The sequence below is a fragment of the Silene latifolia genome, chromosome 1 (genome assembly GCF_048544455.1).
Source record: "Silene latifolia isolate original U9 population chromosome 1, ASM4854445v1, whole genome shotgun sequence".
Classification (NCBI taxonomy): domain Eukaryota; kingdom Viridiplantae; phylum Streptophyta; class Magnoliopsida; order Caryophyllales; family Caryophyllaceae; genus Silene; species Silene latifolia.
The window spans coordinates 86,888,046-86,916,042 of NC_133526.1; the positions used below are offsets into that span (position 1 = coordinate 86,888,046).

At 37.0% G+C, this 27,997-nt stretch overlaps 1 protein-coding gene and 1 long non-coding RNA gene across 8 annotated transcripts; one reads left to right on the top strand and one right to left on the bottom strand.

Annotated features, from left to right (window-relative positions):
* Positions 1–16,628: 16,628 nt before the first annotated feature.
* Positions 16,629–21,300, bottom strand: LOC141607543 (uncharacterized). 3 transcript variants are annotated; one of them, XM_074426899.1, is made up of 2 exons: positions 20,063–21,292; positions 16,629–18,060 (listed from the first exon to the last, which is right to left on the bottom strand). In XM_074426899.1, exon 2 carries the CDS (start codon positions 17,959–17,961, stop codon positions 17,590–17,592), a length of 372 nt encoding a protein of 123 aa, XP_074283000.1. In that variant the 5' UTR covers positions 17,962–18,060; positions 20,063–21,292; the 3' UTR covers positions 16,629–17,589. The 3 variants fall into 3 exon arrangements, 1 of the variants encoding a protein (XP_074283000.1); XR_012526922.1 differs by lacking the exon at positions 16,629–18,060 and adding an exon at positions 18,339–18,566 and having other exon boundaries at positions 20,063–21,300; XR_012526921.1 differs by lacking the exon at positions 16,629–18,060 and adding an exon at positions 18,573–18,875 and having other exon boundaries at positions 20,063–21,300.
* A 3,660-nt stretch (positions 21,301–24,960) lies between these two features.
* LOC141607553 (uncharacterized) lies at positions 24,961–27,843 on the top strand. 5 transcript variants are annotated; one of them, XR_012526929.1, is made up of 4 exons: positions 24,961–25,294; positions 25,438–26,880; positions 26,982–27,163; positions 27,561–27,843. It is a non-coding gene; the product is annotated as an uncharacterized LOC141607553 (long non-coding RNA). The 5 variants fall into 5 exon arrangements; XR_012526926.1 differs by having other exon boundaries at positions 25,438–26,577; positions 26,671–27,163; XR_012526928.1 differs by having other exon boundaries at positions 25,073–25,294; positions 25,438–25,504; positions 26,168–27,163.
* Positions 27,844–27,997: the final 154 nt, after the last annotated feature.

A 27,997-nucleotide genomic window follows, 5' to 3' on the forward strand; every position in this document is an offset into this window, starting at 1 on the left:
AAATAATTTTCAATTCCAATTTAATTCATTTCAAAATTTATATATTCATTTCATTTTTATATTTCTTTTAAGTCTTTTTAATCATTTCATTTCTAACTTATAGGGTTCTATTTTTCTTTTTTTTAGGGGGTAACCCTCCCTACCGTCCGGTCATTTCCGGCAAATTTTTTGCATTTTTTCATTTTCTTTTGCATTTTTGCATTCTCTTGACTCGTTCGTTTTGCGCTAATTCAGGCCATATGTATATACAAATGTATGTTTTGCGTGATTTCTATGTAAATTTCGGCAGCATGACGGCGTAAACCGTCATCTACCAAACCTATTCAAAGCTAACCTGCAGGTACAAGCAACACAACCCAACAGCAAAGGCACTCTAGCCGTCATATATACAACCAAAAAGGGAAATGTACAGCAAACTGGGGGCTCGAGTCCCAAGCAAAGTCCAAAATGTTCAAAATGAAGGTCCAAAATGTACAAGTGTGCAAAAATACAAACAAAAACTAAACAAAACTACCGTTGGTCGCCCTCCAGCTCCGCAACCCTTGCCGCGAGAGCAGCAATCTCGGCGTCTCGAACCTCGAGCTCCCTCAACAAGCGAGCTGTCTCCTCCCGAGACTGGGCCAACTCTCGCTCCAGCTCACGGTCCCCCTGTAAACAACAAAATTGGCTCATGTCAATCATTTCAAGCAATTACAAGATAAATCAAAATTCAAAAATGGAATAGGCACAAGGTTCATACCTGACGACCTCGACCGCCGACAAGTGCCTCGACGGCAGTAGCTCGCAGCCGGTTGGCCACCCTCCATAATGCCACAAACCGAGACGGCGCAACCTACATTTTCAAGAAAGAAGTTCTCAATAATTGAATAAGTTCAACCAAATGTGTTCTTACACAAAAATTATGTAAATTAGAGGCTCACCCTCCGAATCGATCTTTGCCGATCGTCCGTGCCAAGATCCGTCACAGCCACGTCAAAGTCACGCAGCTCGGAGATCGTCGTCCTCCCAGTCGCATCAGTGTACTCGAGGGTCTCGGGGTACTCTGGGGGCTCGATGCCCGCCGCCTCAACCTCCTGCAAAGTCAAATGTTTCCCATTAATCGATGATCTTTCATCGTACTCTCAAAATCAAGTAAAGAAAGAGAGAAAATATGCTCATCACAACCGGCCAGTACACCAACCTCCCATAGAGGAACGCCGAGTAGTCCTCACCAGGAAGAAGGAGGGCGTCACCACCGACGCCAGCCAAGTCAGCCTCCCTCTCTGGCTCAGAAGGCTCCCTGAACATCGTCCTAGGAGGATCGATGGGAACCGTCAACACATCCCGGGAGCACTGACAAGCCAAGCGCTCGCCCAAGTACCACACAGGACCCATCGGCGTCCTCAACAGCAGCAGGCTCGAGCTCCTAAGTCGAAGGACCTCAGCCACAAAAGGAGACGCCCCAGCGTACTCCGCCCAAGGCCTGGGCACCTACTGGGACAAGACAAACAAGGAATCATTCTTATGATCGATTAAAAGCAATGAAGAAGCAAAATGAATATAAGTGAGATGCTCACGCTATCCAGCTGCAGAGCGTTCACGTCCCGCCGGTAAACACCGTGAGAGGAACGCTTGCTCCTCGTCCTGCACATCACCCAATCCCTCACGACGGGATATGCTCTCTCCAGCGGCTCCGTCCTCTTAGGCGAGAGGCTCGGAAAGTAGGAGTACACCCACGCCTGTAAATCAAGATAGTCAGTGACGATCTTTCGTAATTTGATGAAGAAAGAATTGATTTTAGTCTAAATGAAGGTTCATACCTCCCAACAGTAGTCCAGGTCCGACAGCACCAGGAGAAGTCCCCTTCTCCATCAACTCAGGGCGAACCATGGCCCTCATGAAGCGGATGGGAACCGCAAAACCAGCAGTGACCCAGTCCCAACGCCCTAGGGAGCTCAGGTCAGAAAGGAAGGGAAGAAGCTTCGTCGACAGCCTCTCTCCCTTGTCTCCGAGGTAAATCGAAGACGAAACCACCAAAGCCACAAGCGGGCCCTCTCGCCGGCGAAGACAGGGAGGAGGAGCCGTCTCTCTCCCGTAAATCGTCACCAGCGCCGGGGTCTTCCCCGCAAAGTAGTCTCGGACATAGGAACTGGGCACCAAACCAGGCACTGTAACAGCCTTCGGCGATAAGTTCCAGCCGATCAACCTCCTAGCCTCGGCCGAGTCCACCCTCGTGGCAGTCTCCGGCCACTCAACAGCGTCAGACCCACACGGAAGACCAGAAATCATGCCGTAGTCCTCCAGAGTGACTCCCACCTCACCAAAAGGCATGTGAAAAGTGGAAGTCGTGTCCCAGAATCGGTCCAAGAAAGCGCGGACCAGGCTAAGGTTAGCCCGCAACTTCCTCTTCGCGATATCCCTCCAGGCCTGCACCAAGGCACCAAACGCTCCACTCTCGATCATGGCGCGCTCCTCCGCCGACAGCCGTTCGTAGCACTCCATCACCGTCATGTAACTCGAGAACGACCTGATGTTCCCGGCCTCCTATTGTGACTTGAAACAAAGGCTATCTTTAGTTTTGAATGAAAATTGGAAATGATATGAGCAAATGAAATGAAAGAAGGTGAGTGATGAGTAATGGATTCAAAATTAACAAGCTCTTCACCGTCATGTAGGACATGTGACCCTCTGCAGCCCAAAGCAAGTGCCTACTCTCCCAGGTCCACGCGGGCGCTCCCCTCAGCTTACGACCTCCTCGCCCGACGTTGGCCGGCCTCGGGGCCTCCTCCTCTTCAACAGCCTCCTCCTCGTGGACCTCGTCCCCAGCAGCCATCACCGCGGCGGTGAAAGCCTGCTCCAAAGCCTCCTTGATAATAGTAGCGTCTATCTCTATGGGAGCTCTCCCAAAAGTAGAAGCCTCATCACCTACAATATTAAAGCAAATTTAGGTCGCGTCACGTGACGACGAGCCTTGGTTAAGGGATTTTCGAGCCTTCAGAAGCCCTTAAATCGCTCCTTTCTCGCCATATTTGGCCATATTATCACAAACCCGATCACTCATATGGTAATTAGGGTCAAGTCAAGCCTAAGTTGAAGCCTAGTTCTGGGTTCGAGTCGAAATTTCGGTAGCATTTCGTTATAACGGCGATTATGCCCTAGAAAAGTGTCCTAAAAAAGCCGTCACAAACCAAAATTCCGAGATGGTAGGAAGTTTACCCATCATCCAAGGATCCCAAATATCAAGTTTCATTGCAAATGGGCAATACTAAGGCTATTTTCGAAGCAATTTACGGTCTAGCTGTGAAACCGTCTCAATTTCACTCAAATGCTCAAAACTCAATGAAAATTCGAAGCAAATACATGTTTATGTTCCTTATACTACCAATTATCCATTTCTAATGTCAATTTTACAAGGCAAATGCATTTGGGGGAAAAGCCCAAAATTTTCGAATAAATTGGGTTGAAAACCCTAATTTTTTCGATCCAAATTGAGCAAATATAGAAGATTAATGCAAGAATAAGACCCATACCTCGATTAGTCATGATTAATGCAAGCTTTTGGATCAAACCTTGTTGGAAATGGTTAAGATTTGAGAGAGAAAGGGATGGTTTGTGTTTCGAGTAAATGAATTGCAAACCCTCTGTTTATCGCGTTTTTACGCAGAAAACACACCCTCAGGAACAGACGCAACAGGCGCTGCGCCTATTCCAAGAGACGTAGCTCTTGTTGCGCCTCTTCCTGGTGTTCTCTCTATACGAGTTTTCAAAAATTCGTTATGAGTTCGTTATTTGTGGGCCCATCTTTGGTGCGCCTCTTCCCCAATGCTATTTTATCTTTTTGATCCGTTTGACGATCATTCTTTGTTCAGACCCGCATTTCTAAGCCAACAGTAGACTATCATACGTTATTTATCGCTCCCAAGACCCTTGCTTGTCACAACGAGCAGGTATTTCTTCACATGTGTTTCGACACGCCTTCATTATATTCCCCAACAAGAGTAAGCGGATAGACTTTCCCTCTCAAGACATGGAGATTAGTTCCCGATTATGTTCCCCAACGAGAGTACGCGGATAGACTTTCCTTCTCGAGACATGGAGATCAACATCGACCCCGTATTCTTCCGAAGTTTGCTTGAAGTTGAACACAAGAAGATTTCTCCCAGCAGTTCCAGACTGTGTCCTGCTGTCTTTCCTCATTATAAGCCTTCGTATTTTCAGACACCAAGTTATATTCAGACCCCAAAGAGTTTTTCCGAAGCGTCTTCAGTCCCGTTTCATCCAGAAGTCTCAGGTATGATCTCTTCTTATGGCTGGCAAGCCTCCTTACGTAGTTTAATGGACTTTAAACGACCCTCCCCGATAGTCGACAGACTCTAAAATGTTCCCGATGACAGGTCCTTGGCTCAGACCCCTTGAGCCGCCTCGCGTCGCCATAGTCGTCAGGTTGTAATCTTCGATTGACCTGATGGCTATACTTTGACTTTCGCCTTGTCCAAGCCTCGGTCAAAGTGGGGGCTCTGTAGATACCTCATTTCTGCACCTCTCGCAAACCAGGTGATGATTGGGCCGCATGTTTGGTGCGCGAAACGATTTGTGACAACTCGTAAGTTTATCGTCAAGTGATTGCTCAAACACTAATGTCTACCTCTTAGTTGTCATCTACGTGCCGATACGGTCATTTTGGCAGTAATTAGAGTACATTTGGAGTCCGGGCTTAAAACCGTCTCCATTTTCTGATAATCGTAAAATCCCGAGTCGGAATGTTCTGGAATGTTCCGGATATTTCTATTCCATATTTTATAATTATTTCACAATCTTTTATTCTTTGGTAAACAATTTCCCGTAATATTCATACAAAATATTAAGGAAAACCAAATTATTCCGTCCTTCTATAAGTTAAACACGGAAATCTTTCTTCCGCAGGAGGAAACCACTTGGGAACAGATGCAGCAGGTGCTGCGCCTCTTCCAAGAGACGCAGTGACTGCTGCGCCTCTTCCCAGGTCCTTTTCTGCGTATTTTTCGTATCTTTTTCATATCTTTCCGAGATTCACTTCCAAAGTCTCTCCGAAAACCCTATTACTTCACGTGATTAGTATAAATAGGAGCCTTCTCTCCTCATACTTCTCACGCGAGTGTCCGCCCTTCTCTTCTCCCTTTGCATTCTAGACCTTTGTTCTTACTTTTTGGCGTCTACGTGCTTGAACATTCGACCACGTAAGCTCGGATCCTTCTGAGTACCAGCCTCGTTTGCATGACCGACCAATTTGACCAACTCCACATCAATCAACTTAATTAATCTTAATCGTTTTTCCTCTTACGAGGGCACTTTCGTTACATTCGAGTCGAGCATCACTAATCGTAAACTTAGTTAATCTCGTTTCGTCAAACATGTAAGTCTGAGGGTGTAAATCCTTCTTTATTTATTGTTATTTACCTTTTGTATAATTAATGTAAGGTTTATGTCGAAAATACTTCTTAAAACCGATTTATAAAACCATGCTTTAAAACTCTTTTTACGGATTACCAGAAGATGACCGTCGAGAAAGGACGCAGCAACTGCTGCGCCTCTGCGAAGGAGCGCAGTACCTGCTGCGCCTCTTCGTGAGGCTGCCGCAGTTCCTGCTTCCTTTCTTCTTCCTTCGTCCTCTGTAGATTCGTTTGCTTTTATTTGTTTTCGTTTGTTCTTCAATTCTTTGACATACAATCACAATAATTTCACATGTATATTATTTAACATCATTGATACGTTTATTTAATCATTAGATTTGACTTGAATCCCTTATAATCTAATATTTGCGGGGTTTCGTCATTAAACTCAATCCGGGTTGTAGAAATTCGATTTGTTCATATTGAGTTTCTGGAATTCGACCTTTGATATATTTCCATCTGTATATTCGTCATTAGTTCGTCATTAATTCATCTTGTTTAACCTATTTAGTTCACCTATGTCACTAATCAATCGTTCATTCATGTAAATAATTCGTTTGCATCCGTCTCATCCATGTTTTATTGCTTTTATGACCTTTAATCACATGTAAATAACCTAAATCACTTTCATTCGAGTCGAATATCGTAATCAATCCTTAAATTCATTAATTAACTTTAACGATTTGCAGTTCCGGCTTCACAGCTAGAACTCACCCTTGGAACAGACGCATCAACTGATGCGCCTCTTCCAAAGGGCGCAGTCATGCTGCGCCTGTTCCAGGTTGAATTCTGTCTCTGACCTCCATTGTTGCTTGACCTGTTTAATTAGTTTATGTATAATTGACTATTACTCGTATTATTGCCTACTGATTCGTTCGTTAATTCTTTTTTTTACTCTTTTTTCTCAAATTATCCGTTTTAAAGGTATTTTCGACATAAATCAATGAAACCCGATGTAATTATTGTAATTTTTATTGTAATTTTCTATCATTGTAGTATTTATCGCATTTATATGATTTATTTACGTGTCTTCACATGTAATTAAGCATTAAATCCTACTTCGACCCAATTCTATGCTAAATTAATTGTTAACCGACTTAGTCTAATTCTCACATGTTAGGATTAAAACTTGGATGTTGCATTGCATGCATATAATCGACGATATATCGAGTATAGATGATGTCCCTAATCATTAGTAGAGGCCGCTATCGAGGCGGGCGGGATTATGTGTTCGATCAAAAGAGCTTCCTAATACGTACCCTCACCCCTTACTCCAGATCTCTGTGAACATCCGTGTTCATTGGCATCCACGAGAGTCATTCTAGACATAGAATGCTAAGGGTAAGGATTGCTTGGTGTTAATGTCTCTACTTTGTGTCTTGACATGGCACGAAGTATTCGAACGGTTCCAATTTCCCATAAAAATTGGTGGCGACTCCAACAAATGCAAACGCTTGTTCTCTCCTCCCAAGCGCCCCCGTGGGCCCCCGTTGTCCACAGTAGTGAGTAGTCTTCTAGCTAGGGTTAGTGGGGGATTAGGGGAATAATCATGGGATAGATCTATGCTTAATGAGTTCACATGAATGATTGCTTATTGTACTTTCAACTTATTCACATGTTATGTTTGATGAAATGCTTGATTGACAACCTAGCATGATTCTCTTATCTTTTCAACAAGACTTGTAAGATATAAGCTAACTTAAGGCTTGTTAGACCATACATATAGTTGAATAGGGAGAACCAAGTCGATGTAGGTGTTGTAAAGGTTTGATCAACTCGGCTCCGAGACCTAAGTCTTCCTAGGAATTGTAAGACATAAGCTCACTTGATTCCAACAATAATAATTGTTTGCATCTATGTGATTCATTTATGTTATCTTACCATGATTCCCATATGATCCCATGACACCCTAGTGTCTTTTACCATTTCTTTACATCATTTCCTTTGTTGCTTGTTTTACCTTTTATTGCTATTTATTGCTTTCATTAGTTTAGAACCATCAACTCAAATGACAAACCTAGTGCAACTACAATTAGATTGAACAATTCAAATACCCCCGTCCTTTGGGTTTGACTCCGACTTACTTGCTATGCTAGTAGTTGGATATAAATGTGTTTGACGATAGACAACGACCGGTCGCATCAGTTTGAATGGCTTTTTCATTTTTGTCGGCTTCTCTTTTTCTATATTGGTGTGTAAATGCAAATCAAATGATAGCATGAATCTCAAATAAGTGGTTGACAGCTTACATTATATATTCTAACCATTGAAATACAATTGCCAAAAGTTTGTAAATTGTACTATATTGTTGTTCACTCTTTCATACACTTTAGTTCAGCATGTAACACTTCTCTTCTATTTTAATTTTGTCTAACAGGTTACAAATCAAATTTCTTAGGCAAAGATGTCAATTTGACATTTTAATAGTGTTATAAGTGGAGTAAATATTTGCATGATCATTGGTTAAAAACAGATACTTATTCTCCAATTTGTGTTCCGATTTCCCATGCTTTTAAGCCTTCGATCAAATAATTTTTCGTTTTACATCCAATATATTCTTATGTAATTCATAATACTTCAGATAAATATTTTTCTAAATGATTTGTGTATACTTTCTTTTTTCATTAATTCATAAATTTAATAGTTCTTACAGAGTATAATAGTATTGTTTTTATTACAATCTTGGATTAATGAAGAGGAAACATGTATGTTTGGAATTGTATATGCATAAATCTTCATTTTATTGTGTGATTCCATAAAACATGTAGTATGCCCATTTTCTACGACTAATAATAGTTACTGGAGTTCCCCTCTAAAATTTTGCTCCTTATGATATCATCTTACTTTTCTCTCAAATCTAATCTTAAATGTATCACGGAGTATATTACTAGAACATATAAAATGTGACATTTTAAAAATATGTATCCTATTTTCTTGAAATTCATCGGAATAATTGTTAAAATGGCTCGCATAAAAGTTCACCAAGAACAAGAGATATAATAATTGTATTTCATCGTTATATTTATCAAATGCGTATTGATTCTAAAAATTTTTTCCGCATAAGTCACATGCCCTTAGCTCTTTGCTAATAGTTAAAATATATTATTTAGGTCTTTCACTATAAACCATCTTTTTTTGTATAGAAATGTCTATCCATAAAACTAATAGTCAAGTTGTGAAGATAAATGAGTAAAAGATAAAAGAGTTAACATTACCACTCTCTCCTTATTTTATTAATGTGAGACACTCGCTTGTGGTAAACCATAATAAAGAGCTAAGTCTGGACACTATAAACTAAGTAATGTGTATGTACAAATTTTAACTTTTATTGGCCACTTTTTTAATTCAATAAACAAAAAAGTTGAGACAACAATGTATAAAAGTGTTATGTATATCACTCCCTATAATTGTAAGGAGTCATATATTTAGAAATTACACAAATGATTAGAAAAATAAGCTTAGAAGTAAAGTTGGTACAAAATTAAGATTATAATGGGTATATTATGTGAGTCATTGAGTCGATAAGTTATACGTAAAATTAAGTGAGATAAAATACCGTTACTATCCATTGATACGAGAATTAGCCCGTGCATTGCACGGGTACAAAAACTAGTTTGATATTAAAAGAAATTTGGCAGACTATTTAAGAGTCCAAGACACATTCCGTCGACATCTGTGCAAAACAAAGGTGAGAGATTTAGTTTCTTCTGCCATGTTGTATTTGAATTTCTTCTTTAGAGTGAATGTTATCATAAGTTTAACTTACCGGATGTTTATTGTTATTTCTTGGATTTGTAGGTTTATATGATTTGGAGAATTTGATGAAATGTTTTGATTAAGTTTTGAGAGCATGAGATGAGAGATTTTATTTGTTCATGGTGAAGGGTAATCTATGGAAAATCTATGTAAAAATGTCCATAATTAAGTAAAATGTGTTAATGAAAGAGCAATTACGATCGTATCAATCCTTTCTCAACTGCGAAACAATGGAATACATTGTGTATTTGTGTATCTAATCAAGTGTTGACGAAGAGCCAAACAATAAGCGACTTCTCCAACTCTATCAAGGATCTCATAAGGTTCTATAAATTTCTGGTTTAACTTGCTCCTTTTCACAAATTTCATCACCCCTTCATAGGAAATACCTTCAGTAGCGCCTTTTCCCCTACCCGGAACTCGACATTCCACCTAGTTAAATCTTCATACCTCTTTTTCTTATCTTGCGCCGGTTTCATCTTTTGGTGAATCACTTGCACTTAAGCTACTAAATCCTGGATCATTTGTGATCTTATTATCATTAACTCAGTAATATCATCTAAGCAAACAAACATGAGTCCTACACTCCCTCTCATATAAAGCCTCAAATACTGTCATCCCAATATTAGCATGACACTCCGTAATTGTTATTATATAAAAACTCAATCATATCCAAACTATCCTCTCAAGAACCACCAAACTTTAACTTAAAACACATGCCCTCGATATACAGTTCCAAGACTATACAACTGTTATTGTACATCCAAGGTTATTTTAGTCTTTTTCAAATACTTTTGCAAAAAAAAAGGTAACGTAATTCAGTTTTCAATCCAATCCCCCCCCCCCCTCTTCTCTCTCTCTGACTGCTTCCATATTTTTCTAACTCCTCTTCATCTTCCTCCATCATCCAGTTAATGAATCATTTTCTCCCTTAAATTATTATAATTAATTGACTATACGGAACAAATCATATCACTTGACTCGTGAGCATCAACTTGAAAGAATTTTTTTATCCGAATTTTCTAATGCATGAAAATAATTGAAGCTAGTATTATTTTTACATTAGCTCGTATTCTTTTTACATTAGCTCGTATTCTTATCTTAATGGCTCATATTCTTATGTGCTCATATTTTAAAGCTGGTGATCCTTTTAAGCCCGTATTCTTTTTACATTAGCTCGTATTCTTATATTCATAGTCTGTATTCTTATGTGCTCGTATTTTTCAGCTCGTGATCCTTCTAAACTCGTATTTTTTCTTACATTAGCTCGTATTCTTGTCTTAATAGCTTATATTCTTATGTGTTCATATTTTTAAGTTCGTGATCCTTTTAAACTCGTATTCTTTTTACATTAACTCGTATTCTTATCTTAATAGCTTGTATTCTAATGTGCTTGTATTTTTTAGCTCTTAGTCTTTTAATAATAGTTCGTATGATTGGTGTAGAAATTTACCTCAAAGTATTGTTAGATGCATTTTTTCTTCTTGATGATGATGTAAATTGCTTCTCGTTCATTGAAATATTGTTAGATGCGTTTTTCCTCCTTGATGATGCTGTCAATTGCTTCCCTTTCATCAATTTAGAATTAGAATTATGGAGAAGGTAGATTTGTTGAATGTCGTTTAAGTGAAATTTAGAGAAGGGAAATATGAGGGTTTGTAGACTAAAGAGAAATCAGAATTAGGGGAAAAAAAAGATGCGTAATTTTTTTTTATTGGGCTTAGATAGTTTAATATATAATATATGGGCCTGTTGTATAATGCTACTGTACAACAGGTTGTAGGATCCTATTTGTGCTCAATATACCCCCCCAATGTTTGAGTCGTTCTCTCACTCTGAATATTTGTAGTTAAAAATAACACGAATTTTTAGTTAAGACGAGTATACACGTCTTAATCTTAAGACGAATCAAGTAATTAGAATAAAATAAAAGTAGAATGATACTTGACCCGTCTTGATGTTAAGACGAATATCCGTCTCAATAGAGACTAACCGGAAATAAAAGTCCCAAATTCACAATTGTATACGGACGGTACTCGATTTTTTTTTTTTTTTTTTTTTTAAATACACAAATTTACTAACACATAGTCCATCATAGTACAATATTAATCCTCACTTTTACGCCGAAATCGGGGTTTTTTAATTAGCTTTCTATGCAATATGTTTAGGCACATTAATCAATGTAATTGCACTAAACTCCTGAGGTTAATAGCCATTCTTCTTCATAAAGGATATGAGCCTCTGCCCCAAAAAAAAGGAATCTTTTTTATTCCAATGCAATGCTTGTTTCTTTGGCGCCAAAATATTTGTGTAGGCCCGTCTCTCACTCTCTTACGTACTCATTTTTGGCGCCAAAATTCGCCCCTTTTATTCAGTTCAAAGTGTTATTTTCAAGTACGTCAGCAAAGTTTATCTTATACGACTATCTCTCGTCGTACGTTGTAGACTCGTATAGCGTACTCCATAGTAGAGTATTTTTTTTGGTACTCACTAAAATTATTTTTCATTCCTAAGTTTATTATGCAATCATTTTTATTTTCATAAATATTATTCTTCATCATTACGCTCTAAAATTACGCAAACCCGTTTTTAATGCAGTCTTTAATATAATTATTGTCATCACTTCCACCCTAAAATTACGTAAATCTATTTCTTATATTATCTTTCATCAGTTACACTCTAAATATGGTGTATATTTTAAAGGACGTAACAATTTTTATATATTTTTTTATTAAAATAAAAAAAAATATTAGTCTAATTATTCGTAAATCGTCTTTTAAGCGCGTGTTATACTGTTTTTACCTGTTTTGTTATAAGGTTTATATGCGTTTTAATTAGATTTTACATTTTTACATCAATTAATTGTAATTTAATGTCATAAATTAGTTTCATGCAATGATATAGCATTATAGAGTTAATTTTTATAGTAAAGTAATAATGGTTTAAGACAAAAATAACTTAACTTAAATGTATTTTGATGGTAATAACTTTTATTTTCTACCTCTTACTAAGATTATATTAGTTCTCCCTCCATTCAACTCCACTTTACATGTATTCCTTTTTCGTCCATTCAACTCCACTTTATATGTTTCCTTTTTAGGCCAAGAAAATGATCATGTTATCCTTATTTACACTTCATATTTACAAAAAATGTCATCTATACCCTACACTAATCCACCATAAAACCCCACATTTATATTTTTTTAACATTTTTAACCCCATCATTCTCTTTCCCTATGTACTTTTTATAGTTTTTTTAATCCATCCCTTAATATCCGTGCAAAAAGCATACTTGCGAAGTGGAGTTGAACGGAGGGAGTACATTATAACATTAAAGATACAATTAATTTATGCAATTAATTTAACAAGAATATCTCTTTATAAAACAAAACTAAAAAATATCATGCTATAACAGGGTGATCTACACTAATTCTGGACTAAGTAAATAAACAGTGTGCGGTTGGAAGGAACTATACGAAATAGTAAAAGAGGAAGAAATAGGGATTGGGAAAATTGACTGCCGTAAATCTAACATCAGTCTTAAATATACTGTCTACGCAACAGTAGCACACTTAAATTTACTGACCTTGGATCCCTTAAGTGGGCCATCTTTCAGACACATGCGGTTAATTGTTCTTTTGAAAATGATAAAAAGGTAATTTTATATGTTGGTCCGTACTGGATTACCTCAAACTCAAGAACCTTTTTGACTTATCAACCTTTGTAGTGTACACGAATAGTTTTCTTTAGAGAATAGAAATAGTTTTTTTTTTTTTTTTTTTTTTTTTTTTGACTAACGTAGTATAGAAATAGTTAAACACAAATAATTAGATTAATCTGTCTCATTGTAGATGGTCACTATCCGTAAGTTAAAGATGGATAGTGAACTTCCCATAAAATGTAAGTACGAGGGCAAGTGGGGGTATCCATTTCCCACCCACTTGCACTATTCACTTACATTTTGTTAGAGGGACACTATCCGTACAATGAGAATTAAATCAGTTCGGTTAAAATCGGGTTGACCTTAGTTTCGGTTTCAGTTCAATTTTGGTCGGGTTCATTTCGATTACCCACTTTAATCGGTTTGTGTTATTTCGAGTCAGGTGCGGTTCGGGTCAGGTCAATATCAGTCCAGTTTAAATTTGGGTCATCATTTTATGGAGTTAAAGCTAAAAAAACTAGCTAATGTACCATATACTTCCTCCATTCAACTCCACTCTACCACTTTTAATTTTTTACACTATTCACAAATATACATTCAATTTCAATTTTCTCTCAATACTTAAGTGAAAATATATTCATGTGGGATCTTGTTTGATTCGTCTTTACGAGTACATTAAAAATATCTAACTTTTATAATTTTTTCAAATACGTAGCTAACGATATTTACCGCGCAAAACACGCTTTGGCAAACGTGATAAAGTAAAGTGGTAGAGTGGAGTTGAATGGAGGAAGTACTTTTCATTTTGAATACAATAATTCATAATATCATTAATAAATAAAAAATTAATGAAAAAACACCAATAATATGTGGTTTTTCTTAGCAAATAATTATTTATAATTCGGGTCTATTAGTTCACTTTGTATCGATTCAGATATATTCAGATTTGGGTATCATTCGATTATTATTGAATTCGATTCAGTTTCGATTCGATTAGGATTGAGTCGGGTTTCGGGTACTATTCAGGTTACTAATATCGGATGTTCGATTGGTTATGAATTCAGACATTTTCTATCGGTTTTTCTGGTCCGGGTTTATTTTGTCAGGTCTAGTTGATAGTAATACAATAAGTTTTCCCTGTGACGGTCACAAGTTTATGACGTCTCACAAGCTCTCTCCCACTTGTTTTTCCACTTACTCTCCCACTTGCATTAGGTGAGAGGCCACAAGCTTGTAACGAAAAGTGTTGTCACAAATGAGAATTTGTGATAGCAATATATGTTGTTTATTGTATAACGAGTTATAAATAATTAAATATTTTATTTAATTGACATTATTAAATATGGTGCATAAATTACTGTAAAATTGCAAGATATTATACAATGATTTTATAAAACAATCTAATTAAATATTTTATTTTATTGACATTATTAAATATGGAGTTATACTTGTACATACGGGGAGGGATTTAACTAAAATATTTTTATAGGTATTTTTCCAGTAAGTGGATTATACATCTGATATACTACCACAAGTTTTATAGTTTCTGAGCATTATAATAAAGTTTTTAAGTTTTGTTTTAAAAATTATGAATTTTATAATGTTTCTGAGTTCATTCACTCAAACATTAAGCTCAAAAAATTACAATAAAACTCAAAAACATTACATACAAACTTAGTTAAATTTGAGTTTTAACGAAAAAAATAATAAAATCTAACTTATAAATTTTAATAAGCTCAAAAAAAAAATACACATGCTCGAAAACAAATAAAGTTTGAGATAATATGTTTAGGAAAAAAATACACATATGCTCAAAAAAACAAATAAATTTGAGGTAGTACATCCGATGTATGTTCCTTTTTCTCGTATTCTACATATGTTAAGCATTTTACGAATTTTTACATTAGTACAATTGCAAGGAAAGTTTATATACTTCTTTTAGAAAGTCAGCTATTTTTTAAGCTGTTTTGTAATTTCTCCATTCAACTCCACTCTACCAATTTCATTTTTGTACACTATTTACAAGTAAACATTTAATTGCAAATTTCTCTCAATACATAAGTGGAAATAAATTTACGTGGGATCTTGTTTGATTCGTCTTTACGAGTACATTAAAAATATCTAACTTTTATAATTTTTGCAAATACGTAGTTAACGATATTTAACGCGTAAAATAAGTGTTAGCAATTATAAAAAAATAAAGTGGTAGAGTAGAGTTGAATGAAGGAAGTGTAAGATTAACTGAATAATGTTATATAGCCATTAAAATCCAATCAAATTCTCCTATTGAAACAAAGGTTAAGACGTAAGATCTTCAAAAGATACTAATCATATCCAAACACCTTTGATGAATATCAATTTAACTTTTGAACATAATCCTACTAAATTTTATGGACAAAAACTTTACTAATGTTGGATCGCATATGGGTCTCGGCCGCATCCGTCGTGAAGAAGAGAGTGTCTACTTTTCAAGTTTAAGGAGGTTTTATCCCAAAACCAATTGGCAATGGGTGGAGTAGCCCATTGGGTTATAAGCTAGATCACTCTTCTCTATTTCGCCAATATTGGAGACCTACATGTGATTTTTCTTAACTAAGCCAATCACCAATCCCTATACTGTACTATAAGTTATTATCTTATCGTTTTATTTGATTGTACACACGACTTTCTCTTTTATGTCGGAACAATATTTGACAAGTGACGTTTACATTAGCTTAATTAAATTTCGAGGAAATTGCACTATGCAACTAAAGACTTGTTTGAATGATATTTACTTGTAGGAGAATTGAAGGGTGGTTGAGGGAGGGTACAATTTTCCTTGCACGGTTAGTAAAAAGTCAAGAGGATAATGAATGAGACGACATATAGAGATTAAATCTTTAGGCTCTGAAATGAATAAAAGTTTTTCTATCGATGTAAGATTTGAAAAGAAACTCTCTCTCCTCTATTTCGTCTCAGTCATCTCTCTCTTTCCCTCCCAGAAATGTTATCCATGCATAGTATTTGGATAACATGTCTTCTCATCCCGTGTTATCTTTACACACTGCTAAACTAGAAAGATAAATAATTAAATCGAAGTACTATAATTATCAAACAAGGAAATTTGTATCCATTCCAAAATCTCCGAATCTCTCAAACTCAAGCTTCTACCTCCATGGAATACTCACCTTGCTAGAAGGAGCCCTAAGAAAGGTATTGACTAATAATGAGGAGGATGTTAGACAAGTGACAAAAACAAATTCCATAAATAAATACACAAACGTGTGGATATTTTAAGCCAATCATATGAGACTCAAACTACTGATAATCTGATAAAAACACATTTCCCTATTCAAAGATTCCACTACCTCCCTTTTCCACTTCCGTTTTACGACTATCCTTTCGCTATTGCTCGTGAGTTTGAACATTACTTTGTAATTATCTTCGTCTTTTTCTTTTCTTACGTACCTGTTTTTATCCATATACTGTTTACCCACTTTTTTGTGAGGTAATTTGTACTGAGTAATAATTACCAATTGATCAACAGGTAATATCGATCAAGATGAAACCTTAGCATAAATATGAAACAATAGGAAAGTTGGCTACCACAAGGTTATATGGCGACCAACAGCATGAAAAATGCTCCCTTTTGAGTAACATAGTTACAACTTAGAATACTCTCTCATTATGAGAACATTCATATAATCATATGAAAGAATTTGTGTTTCTTTTTTTATCTGAGTACGAGTATAGGCCTAAGAGAGCTGCGGACCAAACTATTGCTCGTATGGAAGGAAGTACACAACAGTAATTGACAGCCCAGGTCGATTTATTCCAAGATTTCAGCTTATACACAGCACAGGCCACAGGGGTTTCATAAAAGAAAAACGGCAGCTAAAAATAATGAGAAAAATGAAGCTTCGATTTACAAAATTACTCCGTATAATCATACAAGTAAATAACCAGCAACAAGATTGAGCACATTGCTCTCAACAATAAACAGTCGTCACATACCCAGTGGTAATTGGTAAATACATCCTTTCTCAAATGCTTTTCCTCTCCCACATCATTCTTTATCCTAAATCTATTATAGCAACCAGTAGAGTTTTTCCGTGGCGAGCATTGGGTGCCTAACACCTTTCAAATACGTACCATTGCCCCTAACGCACGCAGGCTGATCACCGTAGTCATTTCCATCGAGGTGTCATGGAGAGTCAAACACTAAAATCGCTCTAATTCCTGTAAATTATTCCCACCATTACGATTATGGGATCAAGTAGAGTATTGTGAGGTTGCCTAATGTTTAAATACTTGATCATAAGTAACCCTAACCCATTTCCAAGTTGTCTTTTGTTCCCTTTGCTTCGAGATTGGAAGGAAACAGCAGCAGGTTCTTAAAGCATACATTTATTATGTCTTCAAGCAATGCAAATGTCAGACTTGTCAATGGCAGCTGGCTTCCCTGATAATGTCACCAGGATGGTAGTTAGCCTTGGCAAAATTGACTTGAACCAAATTACCCAACCCAAAATGAACCTAATCCGAAGTACAACTCGAAAGACCCCAAGGAATCCAAATAAACCAACTTAGGGAGACCAACATGAAATGACCCAACCCCAACTAGCAATACCAGAAAGAAGCCAATAACTGCACACCCAAAAATCATCACACCAGAAGTGATCTGGGAATGACTTGTTAGCCAGCCAGGTCTGTGCTACTCATGACCTCAGTTCGAGTCTTGACAGTACCAACACAAATCTTCTGACTCCCTTTATGACAATGTGACTAGGAGAACAGTCCTTCAAGCAGTTGGAGAGTCCTCTGATCTGCTTGATCCTCCATGTCACTATCATGGCGAGCTACGAAATCAACATAATCACCAGAAGTCTCTAGAGCATGATCGCTAAATTCCACAGCATCACTAAATTCTACAGGTGCAGACTCGCCCATAATGTCTTCGAATGTACAAGTAGCATGATTCCCGTCGGGGGAATTATCATCAATGTTGTGCTGAAAATCAGCAGAATCAACGGCAATCCAGCCATCAGAAGAATCTTCAAGAGCACTGATCGCAACAACTGGAATTCCAGAGCTATTTACAATATGTTCTCCAACAAGCTGGAACGTTAAGCTTGTTGAAAGTTCAAGTGGCTTCATAAGCTCAAACCTGTGATCTGAAGTATGCTGCTGATTAAAGCGGCTAGGACACTTGGAGCTTGTCTTGTAACGATCCCCATTTCCAGATTTTAACGAAAGCTAACACATAAATACATAAAAGTTGGGTATAACTGGGAAAAGTGAAAGGCATAACAAAAGAACTAGAAGAAAAACTGGAAATATAAATATGCTTTTGGTGGGTAAATAAAACTCTAGACTCTAGTCAAGCAAGAAAATTGGACTTCCAGATGTGTTAGGTCCCTAATAATCAAATGCAGATTAGCATCCTATGGATGGAATCAGAATCAGTCTTGGTAAGTGCCAAAACATCACAAACAACTTTAGACCACCTCATGACATATTGCTAAGATACGTAATTGGTACTAACAAAACGACTTGCTTTCTCATTCATCTAATAAGCGTATAAATAACACAGTACAACGCAGGGTTACAACTATATCAAGCTTATAAGACATATAGGAAAGATGGGCCTAAACACTAGTAATCTCGTTACCCCCCTCAAGTTGGAGCATACGGGTTCAGGATGCCCAACTTGCCAAGCAAGTACGTGAGACGAGTAACACCGAGCGCCTTCATAAACAAATCTGCAAGTTGTTCAGTAGCAGACACATGAGACGAGTAATGAGACCATCTTTAATAGCATCACATAAAAAATGATAATCAATTTATTTATGGTTGGTACGCTCGTGAAAGACGGGATTTTGAGATCTGGGTTTGAAAGCATCAAAACATTCCTTTTAGCTACCTGTAAGCCCAAAGTATGAACATGACTTGTTCAAGAAGAGAGTTTCAGGAGAACGTATAACTTCACCGATAAAATGATCCCCCTCAATCAAACCTGTCCCTTCAAAGCCACCAGAATCTTGTGTCTCGGCATTACTCTCTTCTCCAAGCTACAAGTTAGCAGTATAAATTGGGAAAGAAGAGAATAATTTTGGAAGTTATTAACCAGGAAGTTAAATTTAATGCAACGTTTAAAGTTGGTAGTGTGACGCATCAAAAAAATATGTTAAATTAGTGAACTTTTGAGGAAAATAGAGTGTCCAACAAGACATCCAATCAAAATAGTTAGTCTTATATTAATCGAAAGGTAGTTTTTTTTACTCCTATGTTTGACAAAGATACCAATGCTGCAGGATAGATTTCCAGTTAGCATACTCCTATCAATCACCCCTCCAAACTCAATGTTCCTGGTGATATTTTATTTCTTTGAGAAAAAATATATATTCTCAAAGCAATGAAGAAGCAATAGTGGACAATGGACCCTAAGTACATGAGCATGGAGTAACAAATATTCTCTCCCTTCCAATTGTATGAAGTACATTTTAAAGAACATGTGAGGGCTCTTTTTTTCTTTTCTTTTTTTAAAATGAACACAACTCATTGACATCAGTGCAATAAAAGGGAGTACAGAAGACGAATTTTGTTGAATAAATCCTATTATAATACCATCATCCACTTTACCCCTCAAAGAAGCTCGAAAAATAACCATCCCCAAAGATAAGAGTGCGCCTATGCTGGAAAAAGAGTAGAATTCTGCTCTAGCCACCAAAGACCCAAATACTACATCCCGGTCAATACCCATACTGAATTGATCAAATTTTGTTTTATCCTTGCATTTTACAGAGGACAATTTAGAGGTATCAGGTCTACCAGCCGCTTATAAGTCTTCGTTCAAGCACATGAACAATAAAATGATGGCAGATGAATGAATGCCTATAGATATGAATCATATGATATTGATGTTAAGAACTTAAATCATGGTAAGTTGGTAACAATCTTTGGAAACGGATATTTTAATTAAGATTCTAAATCATGGTACCCAAGAAGGCGCAACAAGCCAACAATTGAAGAACTAACAGATAAAAATCCATCTCCATAACTAGACGTCTAGAATAACCCTTAACCACATAATATTTATAAATAGTACTTGCTAGGTGCTACACTTAACTGGTTTCTAACTTTCTCTACATTTTAAGAACTGTGAGGAGAAATTGCAAGTGCAAAGAACCAAGTAGAATTGAGGGACTAGCATTTATGAAGCAAACAAATGAATTCAGAGTTTGATATTAACTTTTACCCGTCTTTCAAGCAGCACCTATTTCCATTTCATTAGTCTGACAACCTCTGATTGCAAAATATTCTTGATAGAGATCAGGTACATCATCCTTGAATGGCTGAACAAACTTATGGAAGAACTTAGATTCGGTCAAAGTAGCGACATTGTATAAAGAGCAAGCAGTTGCAATCAAGCCTTTCTCCCTCAACACGACCAAGATTCTTTGTCTAGGCAAGTCTCTTTTCAAGGCTATATGTGAAGAGGGCAGGACGGCATGCCAAGAATGCAGGCTCATAACCCATTTCATTCATGAGAAACTCCAAAGATTTTCTAAGCCTTGCTTCAGATATGATTAAGAAATGAGGGAACTTGTTGATAATTGTCATGATATGAGATTGGTTCCAACCAAAGCTCTTAAACAACCGAATCTTAGGCTCAATGAGCTCTGTTGAAAGGCTCCCAAAGATGTGAATGCCGTGCCAAAACATTCCATCAATGTCTCTCTAAATAACTCTGAGTTCCTCAAATAGGCCCCTTCGTGACGAACAATGTGGTACCTTATAATGTCGGTCTAAAAGCCATAATCTTTTTCCAGCAAACGCACATTAGAAAGCAGATGACCAAGACACAATGTGCTTGCGAAAAACGGTCGCCGTTTCTTAAAAAATGAAACTAAATTGTCAGGAGTACCGAGAATTACCATCAAATCCTAAAGTACAGGCTCTAAATGTCCGAGAATAAGTCTGGGGCTAGCTGAAATAACAGAAATTAAATCGGAACCAGAAATACCCAAATCTTGAAGAATCTTAAATTTAGGAATTAGGGTTTTATCAATCCTACTATAAGTTAATATCCGAGGTTCACAAGAGACAACATTCCTAATATGAGAATCATGAAAACCATGTGACTTGAAAAAATTAATGACAGAATTAGCATTCGCAGTTAAAGTCAAACCTATTCGCTCGCTGGGATGCTGTGATTCTGGCGGAGATGTAGATAGATTGTCGCTCAGAAAACCCTAGATTTTCCCATAAAAAATTGGGGAGAAATGAAGATGGATGTTCTTATTCTTCTTGTTGTTTTGTAGAGATTGAAGAATAAGAAGTTGCTGAGAATACATGTCGAAGAGGTCGGAAGCCATTGATAGAGGAGGAGGATGATGATTAAAACTTATGAGAGAGGGTTTTAGTTCGAGTGGTCCTACTAGCTCAAATCTTCAGACTAAACCCGAATGGTCTAAAAAAAAAAAAATCTCACATTCTTACACTAAACTAAAGTGACCCTCAAAATTGGATCAATTAATAATAATTAAATCGAGCTCGGGCCTATTCCGAGCTTTAAATCTTTAAGCTCGGAGAGTTATGAGCCGATTTTGAGCCCACCCGAACTCGAACTCAAATTGACTCGGTTATACCCATGTACGGACTACGGAATACATAATAAGTAGTACTTGTATTATTGAGAGGCCGACTCACTTAAGGGGTGTTTGATTCACAAAAAAAAAAAAAAAAAGGTATGAGGTATGAGTTTGGAATGAGCCAAACTCATACCAAGTGTTTGTTTGATAAATACAATGGTTTTATACCCGTACCTCAAACCCATGAGGTATGAGTTTCTCATACCTAATAAAGGAGGTGACTATGAGAAGAACAATAGCAATAGAAGAACTTTATATAAAGTTCTTTCTATGCCATGTCATATTACGTCAATTTCAATACTTAAGAACTTTTGTTTACAATGGAAGAACTTAATATAAAATTTCTTAAATGAAATTTACTTAAAAATAGACAATGTTGAAGTGTTTTTCACATTTTACAAAGCTAATTTATTGGTTATACATATTCCCATATTTAAAAATTTGGTTCTTATTTTAGAACTTTATTTTTAAAAATAAGAACAACTTTTCAATGCAATAGAAGAACTTTAAAAACAAGGTTATTAGTGATAACCCCAATATTAAGAACTACTATTGCTATTGCTCTAAGGGTATCAAACTAAAATGAATAAAAATATGAAAAAAATAAATTATAACCTATTGTAAATCCAATTTTTTATATACTTATTTGACTAGATAACTATTTTCATGATTTTCTAATATAGAAAATTATTATTTATAATATTTTAATTTACGCATTTTAACTTTAAATGAGGTTCAAACCCATATCACTCAAAAATAAAACAAACACAAGGTATGAGGAATCAAGTTTCAAACTTATACCATCTGAATATAATTCCTGATTCCAAACCCATACTCGTGCACGAAACAAACGCCCCGTTAGAAAACTAGATAAATTACGGACCTAGCCACCAACAAGCTTAATGGTGTAATGCCTATATAAACGTTGATATATACATACATGCATCAATCTCAAACTAAATCATTTAGTCTTCTTTCACTAAGTGCATCCCTCTCATATACTCTCTATAGCTTTCTTATCTAGTTACTAACCCAAATCAAAAACTTTCTTTCCTCACATATCTTGTAGTAATGGGGTGTAGCCAATCAACGCCTAATACGACTCAAGTCGAAATGCAACCCACCAATCGTCCCACGTTTAGTGGTTCGAGCCCTAGCAATTTGGCTTCCAATACTTTTGCCTCATATTCCCCGGTTGGTGCGGGTAGCGCGCCACCATCACACCAAGGGCTAATGGCAAGCATGATCTTTCACTTACTTCCCTTAACTTGCATTGTTCATATGAATCACTGTTTTTAGTTCTATATTGTTATTCGAAAGATGCAGAAACAGAAGGAGAATAGAAATACCAGTCGCAGACGAAAAAATAGAAGCGATGAGAAATAAACCCGAATGCAGTGTCGTGGCATAAACCACTGCCTTGAAAACTATTTCTCCGGTACGACCGTGGTGGCGATCAGCTAGTGCCGGTAGTTCCCCAAGGTTAACACTACAGTTCCCACGCAGTTCCGCCCACTCGGAACTGTAAGACTTGGAACGAAGAAAATATCAGTACCCAGAATTTGATGAGAGAGCAGAGAAGACGAGAGAGAAGAGAGTTGGGTTTTTGTGTGATTTAGAAGCTGCTGAAGACTCGAATTTATAGCAAACCAGGAGCAGTTACAGGAGCCAAAACCGACTCCTGAAACTGTGCCTCAAATCCGAGTTAGTGGGAGAAAGACTCTCCCCACTAACAGTCAGGTTGACTGACTTATTCAACACAACAAACAACAAAAAAAACAGCCCAATTCATAACTCGGCTCCGGCCCAAAAAGATAGGCACAGCCCGCCGCAGGCGATTGCCAAATCCCGAATCCCGAATCCCGAATCCGGGCCGGGCCGGGCTCGGGCACGGGCACGCGCGCGCGCGTGTGTGCGAGCTGAATTAAGCACCTCGCAAAGCTTCCACAAAAGCCTCCCATGACCCACTAGTGATATGGTAAGGAGGGTGGGTATATATAAACCCATAAAACTTCCTTTTCCTCACCAATGTGGGACAATTGGAAACACTCCAAAGGCAATAAAAGCCCCTATATTTCCAACAATCCCCCACTAGGGGCGCCAGAGACAGAGAAAGAAATTCTTGGGTAAAGGAAGGATTGGATACTTAGGTATCAATATCTTTCGATTTGAATTGACACTTTAGTGAAATGAGGAAACAACTTACTTACAGCGAGAGAATATCTTGCGATTTGAATTCCTAGCCGAGCTTCATCGATACCCCCACAACACATATCATACCTTGATTAAGATCGTTCACAAAGTGCAACGCGCTCTTTTAGAGTAATGCGTTTAACTTGGTATTGCGGACATGTTCACATGACTTCTCATAGTCTTGTGATCATCACACCTGCATAGGTGGCTCAAGTGCTTCTCAACAGCACTTCTCACGTGAGTCATTAAGGACCTAAGTCCAACCTGGTGTATGATCCATCAAGTGCGTCTCAAAAGCACCACCATTAAGGCTATGAATCATACGACGCCATAGGAATAGAAGCTTTAGACTTAGTCAAGTCTCACTCTTGACCTAAGGACTTAAGCCCCATTCCCCTCGACGTATCAACGACTAGTCTCCTAGCCAGCCCTTTAGTAAAGGGATCAGCAAGATTGTTTTCGGACTTCACATAGTCCAAAGCAATCACTCCATTGTCTTGGAGTTGTCTAACTGCAGCGTGCCTTATTCGAATATGTCTCTTTTTTGAATTATAGACACTATTCTTTGCAACACCAATAGCAGCCTGCGAGTCACAGTGTAGAGAGACCGGTGTTAGCCGTCCGCCCCACACTGGTATATCGCCTAAAAGGTTTCTCAACCATTCACCTCTTGTCCTGCCAACTCAAGAGCTATGAACTCAGATTCCATGGTAGAGCGTGCGATACAAGTCTGTTTAGAGGACTTCCACGATATAGCACCTCCACCCATGGTAAAGACATAACCACTAGTAGAACAGATCTCATCGTTACCTGCAACCCAGTTCGCATCACAATATCCCTCTAACACAAAGCGAAATTTACTATAATGCAAACATAAGTCAACTGTTCCTTTTAGGTATTTTAGTAAACGACGAAGAGCATTCCAGTGTTCATTACTAGGGTTATGTGTATAACGACTCGATCTACTAACTCGCATAAGCAATATCCTGGTCGAGTACGATTCATTAAAAACATCACACTACCTAGGATTTTAGCATACTCTTCTTGGGAAACACTCTTGCCCAAGTTTTTACACAAGTGTACACTAGGATCATAGGGTGTTCTAGCAGGCACATCATCAAAGCAGTTAAACTTTTTCAACACTTTTTCAACATAATGAGATTGACTTAGACAGATTCCATTGGGGTTTCGGATGACCTTAACTCCTAGGATAACATCAGCTTCTCCTAAGTCCTTCATCTCAAAATGTGATGACAAAAATTCTTTGGTTCTAATTATCACCTCTAAATTATTACCAAGTATTAACATGTCACTACAACAAGTCCATTATTAGACAGCATTTATCTAACAGCACAAATTACAAATGCCACCTAAAATGTACTTTTCGTGGCATTTAACATGACATTTGATGTAAATGCCGCCTTATATCATTTTCGACTTTGCGCGCACAAGTTTTCTATCTGGCGCCCATTTATCAATTTCCTTATCAATTTACCTCTTAAAAAAATGCCTAATTTATTCTCTCTTCTAACCTAAAAGCCAACATTATATTCTATCTCCTCTCTACTCTCTAGCATCATTTTCTGCAAATTAACTCATCCAACGTGAGAGAGCAAAGGAAATTCATCATCTGCAAACAAAAGGTATGTTTTTTTATGATTAAATTTTGATACTTGAGGAAAAAATTATCCAATTAACCCTAATTTCCCTAATTCGCTCACTTTATTTTAGTATTCTTTAATTTTACCCAAAATTTATGATAATTTCTCAGAAATTGAATGTTCAGAATCGTAAACCTAATTATTCTGGAGGTTCACCAAATTCAAATGGCGATGCTCGGCGTACTGTTTGAGGTCAATTTTTTCATCCTTTTGTAATTTAATTGATAATGTTGTTCTTGTTGTTGTTGTCGTCGTAGTCGTCTTTGTTATCGTCGTAGTTGTTGTGGCCGTTGTTAAATTAATAAGTTCCTCAGGAAGCGCAATTTCTCTGTGTTTAGTTTAATTGCGGCTTATTCTCGATATAATGTAGTAATTTCTCCTGGTACATGCCCACTTTATCAATTATTAATTAAAACCTAAAACCTAATCTTATACCTCATGTCCACTTTATCAATTGTCCAATTTAATTACAGTAGTTCATGCCCACTCTATCATCTAGATTAGATTTTGACTTTGGTACCAATTTGGCTAAAGATTAAACATAATAAGCAGATAGACTTGGTTGGTCGAATTTTGTGCTTAGAGGATAATAAAGGTGTAATTAATCAAAAATATGAATAATAAAGAAATACTTGTAGTTGCAGTAGTGTATTTGAGATTGGTTTGTTTGGTTTTATTGACCTGATTTCAACTTTGGTTGTCACGAGGGTGTGAAATCTGGATTTTGTCTAACTATAATATTTAGCTACATAGATGAGCATCACTCATGTGGGTAAGTGAGTTTGCTTGTTTTCTACCTGTGCTCTACTTTCAGCCGAATTTTGTGTCAAAGGGATAATTAATGTTCAACTGTAGGAGATGGCGGTCATTTGCTTCTCGAATTTGCTTCGTCAGTTTGGCACAAGTCATTTGTGATTGATCAAGAATGGAGATGTAAATGAAGTCCAAGTGAGAAAACAATATTCATGACTGTATGAATCTTAACATGTTTGGGATTAAACGCTGATCATCATCAGAACTCTTTTAAGTTGTAAGACGGTCAGTTTATATGAAAAAGAACGAACCCTGCATTGTGCTCTTTGAGCTATAAGAGGATGCCTGTTAACTGCAATACATGTTGGCAACCGGTGAGGGGTGAATGTTCTCAGCTTGCTCATTTCATTTTTACTGTGGCGAGGAACCCTGCATTGTGCTCTTTGAGCTATCCTCCGGATTGGAGACTAGTTCCAAAGAAGAAAAAGAATGAACTACTTCAAATTGTTAAGGTGGCTTTTCTGAATGATAAATAGAAATGATTATTACTTATACGAAATTTATTTTCCTTATTAGTTTGTTCTTGCTCTCTGAAACTGGTACAGTCGAAATTTATTATTCCAGACGTTAAGGCTGCAAAGTATGTGCTGCAATCAATGGGAAGAAAGTGAAGTAATTTCAAGGCTCAGCTGATAAATGACTTTTACGAACCAAATCGTGGAAATGTAAGCAAAGTTTTGAATGCTAAACCTGGAAGCGTACCACCGGACCAATGGATTTCACTAGTGACTTATTGGAGTTCAAGTAAAGGGAAGGTATGATTTGAACGTTCGTTTAAGGTTCTTTAATTGGTTCAAAAATCTTACAGCTGGTGTTCTACAAACTTTATTTGGTTAAAGAATTTTTTTTATAATAGATACTGGACATGAGCGCAGTGTCAAAAATCGAATGAGTCGTAGGTGCCAAGTTATTACACACACTGCTGGATCCAAACGTTTTGCATACGTGGCTTTATTTGGTAGAGATATTCTCAATCACAATACAACATAGCTGCAATCCTTCTTTTAGTTCTTATAAATGACCACAAGAAAACCTTAAGTAAGTCTTCATCTTGATATTTTACATTGTTACATATTAGCTTGCTTGTGGAGTATGCTTGTTTGTTCACAGCATCCAATAGGTTGTTGCCTTGTTGGAGTTCTTTGGCATGTTTACTTAGTTATTGGTGTTGTGTAATAAACACAAAACACCATCAGTTAACTCAACCAATAGCGGACTTGCTGTATGGTGGTGGGCATATTTGATTTTAGGTTGCTGTGACATATTTACAATTGTTAATTTCCTCATATTGCCTTCTCAACATGGTTTTTAAAGGTGCGGTAGGAATGCGGAAATCGACTTTAATTTATATTGGCTTATTATTGTGTCTCGTGTAAGCTTTAAATCTGTAAAAAAAAATACATATTATAGTTGGTGTTTGGTTTCCTTTTCCCAGGATTTTACGTATAAGGAGGATGATGGATGACATTTTGATTTTGACAAAGCCTTATTAGAATCAAGTTACAAGTAATGGCCGTTGCGGTGTGAGATCAGGGTACCAGAGCATGGATGTCAATTGAAGCTTTTGTGAATGTTGGAGTACATGTTATTTATATTAGCCATTTATAAACCCCAGCAAATTGATTTTTGTTAACTTTGACTAGATTTTAATATAATGAACTCATATCTATATTAGACTTTTGTAGTGACAATTTGATATATTAAAGTTCTTTTCTCTATGGTACAGTTGTCATTTTATAAGTTTTTTGTTTTCTTTCAATAGTTACATTTTATATTCAGAAAAACAATGCCAAGAAAGATGAACAGAGTAACACATGCACAAATGATAAATAAAAAATGCTGCAAGAAAAAAAATAATGAAAAATACTTTTG